At 43.1% G+C, this 8,982-nt stretch overlaps 1 protein-coding gene across 3 annotated transcripts in view; it reads left to right on the top strand.

The window, feature by feature from the left end:
• Positions 1 to 4,002: 4,002 nt before the first annotated feature.
• The window catches only part of LOC149310534 (rho-related GTP-binding protein RhoQ), a 49,669-nt gene continuing 44,689 nt past the window's right edge, over positions 4,003 to 8,982 (top strand). For all 3 annotated transcript variants that reach the window (XM_089529152.1, XM_089529153.1, XM_089529154.1), the window contains exons 1-2: positions 4,003 to 4,570; positions 6,809 to 6,867. In XM_089529152.1, the coding sequence (XP_089385278.1) occupies positions 4,432 to 4,570; positions 6,809 to 6,867 (198 nt within the window). In that variant the 5' untranslated portion in view covers positions 4,003 to 4,431. The remainder of the gene's footprint in view (positions 4,571 to 6,808; positions 6,868 to 8,982) is intronic.

Genomic DNA, 8,982 nt, shown 5'->3' with positions numbered 1-8,982 from the left:
TTTGCCAAACAACCTCTGTGATAGGTTTGCCAAAACGGTTGCCATAAGTCAGAAACTACTTGAAGGCACGCAACACATACATATAATCATCTCTCTAAGTCATCTGGGAATGTAGGTGGAATCAAAGGTTCAGGGATATTTTAGTAACAAACAAACCAACTCAAATTCTTCTCTGTGCAGACTATATCCATCTTGCCATCCTGTCTTGAACTGATCTTTCTTTAAAACACCTTATGCTGATAACACTGCTAGAGTTTGGCTGTCTTGGTTAGTGTCAATAGGACTGTCACTAGAAAAACTAATGGATCTTCAGGGAACTAACAAAGAACATGAATGTTCCTTAATGGAGTGGGACACTGTTGAGACACTGAATAGGGAAAGAAAGAGTACAGCAGCCTTCCTCAATTTTGTGCTCTCTGCATGTGTTGGACTAAAATTTCCATATTCCTCCGCTTGTGAGGTTGTGGAAATTGTAGTCCAACACATCTGGAGGATACTAGGTTGTGGAAAGCTGGAATATGAATTCTCTGAATGAGTTTGAATGTGGCCAGAGAGAGCTGAGAATTATCATGGGGTTTTCTTAGCAAAATTTGTTCAGAGGTTTGCCATTGCCTTCCCCTGAGGCTGAGAGCATGTGACTTGCCCAAGGTCACCAACAATTTGGTTTCATGGCCAAGCCAGGAATTGAAACCTGGTCTCCAGAGTCATAGTCCAACACTCAAACCACTACTCCACACTGGCTCTCCTGTTTCACTATAAGGCAGTCTAATCTACTTTACAGAGGGATCTTGTAGCACCTTTCAGACTAATGAAAGAAGCTGGTAGCATGAGCTTTCATAGACTTGTTCCCACTTCTTCAGATGCATGCAAGTCTGTGAAAGTTCATGCTACCAACTTCTTTCTTTCAGTTAGTCGCAAAGGCGCTATAGGATTCCTTCGCAAACTGATTTTCCAGACTAACATGGCTATGTCTTTGAATTCTACTTTACAGAGGTAGAGTTCTTGTGATGGATCCTGTTTTTTTTTCTTCTTTTTTCCTAGAAGCAACAGCAAAGACTTGAACCAGAGCTCAGGGAACATTTGTTTCTTGCAGGGGAAAAGGACCGCAAATGTATTAGGCAATGGGCTGTATAAATGTTGAAAGGGTTTTTCCTTAATTTCAGCACAATGGACAAATGAAAGGAATAATTTAAATTTAGGTTCAGTCAAGGTTTTCTTGCTAGTACATTTTAAAGTTATTCCCTTGTTCTGGGTTCTAGAAATATATTATAAGCCAACAAGGCATTTTAACGACGATAGATATATTCATCAGGAAAATAATAATAATAATAATAATAATTTGTTTTATTTATATACCGCTATTCCAAAGATCATAGCGGTGAACAGCAAGTAAGCTTATTAGCAAGTAAGCTAAATACAGTTGAGTACATAATAAAATATAGTATGTGTAACATAGCTATAAATAAACCATATGGAATGAATTTAAATTGATATGAGTGTTTTGAGCTTTCATTCGGTCATGTCCTCTATTTTTCTTGAATGTCCTACATTTTGTGGTGCCTTGTCCTCCTTTGCAATCAGGATTCCCGGGCTGCATCCACACTGCAGAAGTAATCCAGTTTGACACCACTTCAACTGCCATGGCTCAATGCTATGGAATTCTGGGAAATGTAGTTTGTTGTGGCACTGGAGCTCTCTGACAGAGTAGCCTAAATGCCTCACAAAACTACAACTCCTATAATTCCATAGCATGGAGCCATGGCAGTTAAAGTGGTATCAAACTGGATTACTTCTGCAGTGTGGATGCAGCCCTGGTTGCTCTGTGTACCAGCACTCTTTGGCAAGGAAGGCTTAAAAACCGTATGAGACTACAACTCCTAGGATTCCACAGGATGGAGCTACAGCACTTGAATTGTGTCAAACTGCATTATTCCTACTGTGTAGATGCAACCAAAGGCTGTATACAGCAGCAACAAGGCTGCATCTGCACTGCAGAAATAACCTGGTTTGGCACCACTTTAATTGCCATGGCTCCATGTTATGGGATTCTGGGAATTCTAGCTTTGTGGGACATTTAGTCTTCTCTGTCAGAAAGCGCTGGTGCCACAACAATCTCCAAATACCAGGATTCCATAGCTTTGAGCCATGGCAATTAAAAGCAGTGTTAAACCAGATTATTTCTGCAGTGGGGATAATAATAATAATTTGTTTTATTTATATACTGCTATTCCAAAGATCATAGCGGTGAACAGCAAGTAAGCTAATTAGCAAGTAAGTAAGCAGCCAAACTACCCAAACTGCCTCAGAATGAGAGCGGTAGACAAAAACAACTAAGAAACAAGCAGCAGCTGAAAAAACGGTTTCACCAAGGGCAAATGTAAATGCAAAGGAACCATCTTGCAATTTCTCAAGTTGAGAGATTCATACTAGAAAGTGATTACATCATCCTGGAATAAGAGAGGGAAAAGACATTAGCCACATCATCTCAGCCTCAGAGGACGGCTATGGCTTTCCCCTCTGAAACCATTTACCAAGAAAACCCTATTATAGGTTTGCCTTTTTTTTTTTAATGTTTGGAAGCACAGCAGAAAATGCTGACCAGACACATCCTCCATTTCCACCTCTAATCCAGGATTTCAAAAAGGTCCTCCATTTTGAGCAGGGCTCAAAAGCATGGACTCATATTTCTAGGAGTGTTTTGAGCCTTTATTGGGGCATGTCCTCCATTTTGTTGGGCCTTGTCCTCCTTGGCGGTTAGGAGGACATCTGGTCACTCTGTGCTGAATAAAACATATTTCGGGGCAGTGCTGTTAAGATTTTTTTTAATCAAGCTGTTTTAATATTGTAATAATTTAATTTTGTTTTAATGTAACATTTTTCTATGTTTTTAATTGCACTGTTTTTAATCTTATAAACCACTCTGAGTCCCAGTTCTTCCAAAACACACTGCGGAAGTAACCCAGTTTGAGCCCGCTTTAACTGCCCTGGCTCAATGCATGGGAATCTTGGGAACTGTAGTTTTGTGAGACATTTAGGTCGAAAACAAACTGTAGAAATAATCCACCTTGAGATCGCTTTAACTGCTGTTGCTCAGTGCTAGGGAATCCTGGGAATTGTAGTTTATTGTGGTACCTGAGCTCTCTAACAGAGAAGGCTGAATGTCTCACAAAACTACAGTTCCCAGAATTCCCCAGAATTGAGCCAAGGCAGTTAAATCAGTCCCAAACTGGATTATTTATGCAGTGTGTTTTGGACCTTAGCCTTCTCTTATCCAAAACACACTGCAGGAATAACCCAGTTCAAGCCCGCTTTAACTGCCCTGGCTCAATGCTGGGGAATCCTGGGAACTGTAGTTTCGTGAGAAACATTTCTCCTTCCCTCCCTAACAGACAAGAAGCCAGGTTGCACAATATAAAAACCACAACCCCCCAGGCTTCCTTGGCACTTGAGCCAGGGCAGTTTAAAGCGGTCTCAAACCGGATTATCAACGCAGTGTGTAACCCTTGCACAACAACAACAACAAAACATAAATGTTGGTGCCAAGCTGCTGCAGAGTCAGACGTTTCCAGGAGAGATGGCCCCTTTTGAGAGGATCCCTCAGCCATCCGTGGCTGCTCCTCCTAGTCTGTGGGGGCAGAAAGAGAGGGAAAAAGAGACAAGAATTAAAATATATGTATTTAAAAATATATATATTATTGTCATTATTATCATTATTTCGAACACGGGGAGCTGAAGGGTCTGAGGAGAGTATAATATATAAACCCCTCACAAATTCGACGCCAGGCTGGGCCTTTTCCCCTCAGAAAAAGAAAGAATGGGGAACTGAACTGAGGGAGGAGGAGGAGGAGAAAGCAGAGGAGGAGGAGGGTTCACACGGCACATGATGATGGGAAGCCCTTTTGGGGATCCAGGACATATATATATATATATATATATATATATGGAGGAAGGGAGGGAGGGGGTGCCCATTTTGGAAGTTCCTCCTCCTCCTCCTCCTCCTCCTCCTCCTCCTCTTTCTTCCTTTCCCCCCTCAGAGCAGGGCGGGCCAAGTTTGTGGCGCCTCCTGAGTCTGAGGAGGACTGGAGGGCTAGTGGAAAAAGAGGGAGAAAGAAGAAGGGAGCCAAAAAGAGAGAGAGAGAGAGAGAAAGCTAAGCCAGAACACACAACAACAACAACCACAACAACCTTTATTTATTTCTCTCTCTCTTTCTACACAACAATGCCTCTCGGGGGATTGTGCTTGGTGTGTGAACACTGAGAGAGGGATATATTTGCTTATCCCCCTCCTTTCTCTGTTTTTCCCTTCTCTTTCTCCTCCTCCTTTAAAATGTCGTTGGGTTTGGCGCCTTCTTCTTCTTCTTCTTCCTGGTCATATTATTCCTCCTCAACATCATCATCATCTTCCTCCTCTTCCTCCTCCTCCTCCTCATCATGGCCAACGGCGACGGGGCGATGCTGAAGTGCGTGGTGGTGGGCGACGGGGCGGTGGGCAAGACCTGCCTCCTGATGAGCTACGCCAACGACGCCTTCCCCGAGGAGTATGTGCCCACCGTCTTTGACCACTATGCAGGTAAAGAAGGAGGGGAAGGGATGGGGGAGGCAAACACCACCACCACCACCACAACAAAAAAGGGTGAAGACGTGGCTCTTTGGAAAGGTTTTTATTCCCTCACACACCACAACACACACACACACACACAACGCCTTCCCTCCTCAGCCCAGACTGGCAACTTGAGGGAAAACTTTGCTGCTCTCTCCCCCCCACATCCTCAGTTTCTCTCTCTCTCTTCCAGGGGTGACCAGATTGTCCTAACTGCAAAGAAAGACAGGGCACTGCAAAGTGTATTTTTATTATTATTCAATCTCTATTTTCCAGATGTCCAAACTGCAAAGGAGGACAAGGCACTATGTATTATTATTATTATTATTATTATTCTATCAGTCTTCCTCTTTTCCAGATGTCCTAACTTCAAAGGAGAGCAAGACACTGCAAATTTATTATTGTTATTATTGTTGTTATTAAGTCAGTCTCCCTCTTTTCCAGATGTCCCAACAGGAAAGGAGAACAAGGCAATGCAAAATGTATTATTATTATTAGTAGTAGTAGTAGTATTCAGTCAGTCTCACTTTTCCAGATGTCCTAACTGCCAGTGAGGACAAGGCACCACAAAACGTGTTGTTGTTGTTGTTGTTATTCAGTCATTCTGTCTCTGTTCCAGATGTCTTAACTGCAAAGGAGGAAAAGGCACTGCAAAAATTGTTGTTGTTGTTGTTATTCAATCAGTGCCTCTCTTTTCCAGATGTCTTAACTGCAAAGAAGGACAAGACACCACAAGCTTTATTATTATTATTATTATTATTATTATTCAGTCAGTCTCTCTTTTCCAGATATCATAACTGCAAAGGAGGACAAGACATCACAAAATGCATACTATTTATTTAGTTGTTTGTTTCACCTCTATGCCGCCTTTCTCCCAAAAATGGACCCAAGGCACCTCATGATTATAACATTATTAAAATTAATAAAAACCTCTAGTGAAAACAGTATAAAATTAATCTTCCTCTTCTGCTTCCTCTTCTTCCATTTATTTGTATCCAGCTTTCCCCCACAGAACTGGGTCTCAAAGCAGCTTACTGTCTAAGGCTGCATATGCGCACTGGATAAAACTCTGTTTTTAAACAAATAATCTGTTTTGTAAAAAGAAATGGTTATAACCCATAAAAAGGGAATCCAATTCTTTCCGATTTATGGCGACCCTAGGGTAAAGCTATCACAGCAGTTTCTTGGCAAGTTTCTTCAGAGGAGGTTTGCCATTGCCATCCTCTGAGGCTGGGAGAGTGTGACTTTCCCAGGGTCACCTGCTCAACCATGGAAACCCACTGGGTGACCCAGGGCAAGTCACATTCTCTCAGCCTCAGAGGATGGCAGTGGCAGACGCCCTATAAAGAAACTTGCCAAGACAACCCTATGCTAGAGTTGCCTTGTTGTTGTTGTTGTTGTTGTTGTTGTGTGCCTTCAGGTCGTTTCTGACTTATGGTGACCCTAAGGCAAACCTATCACAGTGGTTTCTTGCCAGGTTTCTTCAGAAGAAGTTTGAGATTGCCATGCTCTGAGGCTGAGTGTCTGTGACTTTCCCAAGCCAGGATCTCCTTAGAGTCATCATAAATCAAAAGTTACTTGGAGGAACACAACAACAACACACTTTAAATGGGGACAATTTTTTTCTTGTCTTTGACGCGTTAACAGACTGCCCAAAATGGGTGGTCTGCCGCCGCCGCCATTTGCAGCGCGGAGGAGCCCCAGCGTCCAAACCACACGGCTCCTCCGCGCTGCAAAAAGAAGCCCCAAAATGGTGCTTATTTTCACAGCGCGGTTATGACGTGAGACGCCAAAGGCGCACTCGCGAAAGCGCCGCGCGATGTCCAGATGCTATGTGTCCGCGACATCAAAATGGCGGCCCCCGTGTGGATGGGCGCCACCATTTTGTACGCCCCTTCCTAACCCTAGTACATCCTGGGGACGTACTATACGCCCGTCCGGAACGGGCCTTAGATACCTTAATAAGTACTCTCCCTGCTTCATCATGAAAGTGCTTTAGAAATACGTGTGTGTGTTTTAAAAAATTCTTTTTCTTTTCCCATTCTTGGACACGCTGCTTTTTAATGATTATTTTTGCATCTGAGTGCATAATTGAAACCATGCTCTCTTCTTTTGCTTCTTGGTGTTCTATACCGAGAAGAGACACACACACAATGCTTGTATGTGTGTGTTTTGCTTCTGATGCCCTGCTTCATTTTCTTTTTGCAGTCAGTGTAACAGTCGGTGGGAAGCAGTATCTCCTTGGGCTGTATGACACTGCAGGACAGGTAAGTTATTTTATTTTATTTTACTTTTTGGTCTAGTGAATCTGTACTAAAAGAATATTGTGGCATTATTTTCTTTTAAAGAGGAAATATGGTATCCATCTGTGGTGTTTTCCAAAAATTTAGCTCTTGCACACATTGAATTATTCATCTGTGTTTTGTTCCAAGGTGTCTCTCTCCTGCAGCCTATAATAGCAGCTTTATTTATTGCCTTGTCACAAATCTTTTGGGAAGGAACCATGCTCCCATCCTCGTCCACTCCCCAGTTACAATCAGGACTGTTACTGTCCTGGTCTTTTAACTCCTTTAGCACAATGAAAACAAACCAGCCCTGTGAGATACTTTATTTTTAGTTCCAAATGGCTGGGTCTTCTTTGGAGTTGTGCCTGGCTCCTCATTGGTGAGTGGGCAGCAAGAACCTCAGGCTCTGATTGGTGAATAATAGCATCATCTAATGTTATGGGAAGGCATTTTGCCTGACTGTGTTTATTACAGCCCAGGGACGCATTGCTTTCCATCCTGAAATCATTCCTGTGAGTCAAAACATTTGCAAGCAATGACTGAATAGTTTCAGAGCACAGCAGGCAGGGCTTTCTCCCCTTCAAGCCCATCTGCTCAGTGCTGAAGGAGGGAGGAGGGAAAACAAACAGGAAATCCCAAACTACAGCTTTTGCATCCAGATGGTACTTTCCCATCTGCATCCCCCCCTTTTTTGACATAATATATGCCTTTTTGTGTCGTATCCTTGTAGTAAATAACCTCAGAAATATGCCTGAATGCTTTAAATGCAGATATTCTTATCAAAGATGGCACAAAAATAGTGCAGCCAAAATATGTTTAGAAGCTAGTTATGAGCCAGCATGGCATGGTGGTTTGAGCATTGGATTACAACTAGAGATCAGGGTTTGATTCCCAGCTTGGCCATAAAACCCACTGGGCGACCTTGGGCAAGGCACATGCTCTCAGCCTCAGGGGAAGGCAATGGCAAACTACCCTGAACAAATCTTGCCAAGAAAACCCCATGATAGGTACACCTTAGGGTCACCATAAGTCGAAAACAACTTGAAGGTCCAGAGCAAGTGCACACACACACACACACACATACACACACACATCTGAACCATACATTGGGGTGGGCAACAGTGGGAGAATAGGAGGCCATGTTAGGCCCCAGAAAACCTTGGAGGTGTACTTTCCCCACCATGCCCCCCCTCCCAAAAGAAAAGACATTTTCACCCAGAAACACCTTCTAGGAGGCATGGGCAGCATTTTCATCTTGTTTTCAGGGCCCCTGGACACTGGAGAGGCCTTTTTTTAACAACAGGAGGTGAGTAGAAATCACTTCCTGTTTACTTCCCTGGGGGCCATAAAATGGCCCTGAAGGCCACATGCGGCCCACAGGTTACACCTTGCCCACCCTGTACATCTTAATATCTCTGTATATCTCTGAAGGTGTAGTGGAGCCAAGGATTATGGGATCAGAGTACTAGGACTTTTTGATAAGCAGAGACAATGGCATAATTTGCTGTCTCCCTTTCTGGCTTCCCTCTTCCCTCTGAATCATCACAGTAGATGGAATGGGGTGAGGTGGGGTGGGGTGGGGTGGAGGTGGGCAAAGATTCCCCAGCAATAATATATTATTGTGAGTCATCTTTATCATAATACAGAATATTTTGGGGTGGCTTGGTGTTGAATGAACAGTTAGGACCCAATTGTTTTCCAAAGGACCTGCTCCTGGTGGAAAAGAAAACTGCTAAAATTAGTTTATAGATATGAATCAAATACAGCTTGCCAACATGCTTGAGATTCTCCTCGATGGTATAGGTTTGGGGACTGTCATGAGATCTGCCTACACTTCAGAAATCACTGCTATGCTATGGATGGAAGGTGGTGATGACCCACTAACATTTGTAAGAATTAAAGAGCTCTGGGAGATCCATAAGCTGCAGCCCACAAAAACAACTTCTTCAAGCTCTTATCATCACCTAGATTTTGTGAAAGCAAATTCCAAAATTAATTATGTGCTGTGTGAAAACTTAACCTAGGGGCTTTCTACACGGACATTTGGGACGTCCTCCGGACGTCCCATTTTAAAAAAGGGGCGTCTCTTTTAGACGC

Source organism: Sceloporus occidentalis, unplaced genomic scaffold (assembly GCF_023333645.1).
Source record: "Sceloporus occidentalis isolate IW3139 unplaced genomic scaffold, rSceOcc1.0.p SCAF_6, whole genome shotgun sequence".
Classification (NCBI taxonomy): Eukaryota; Metazoa; Chordata; class Lepidosauria; order Squamata; family Phrynosomatidae; genus Sceloporus; species Sceloporus occidentalis.
The sequence above is the reverse complement of the archived record's forward strand: the minus strand, read 5'-3'. Positions and strand labels throughout refer to the sequence as shown.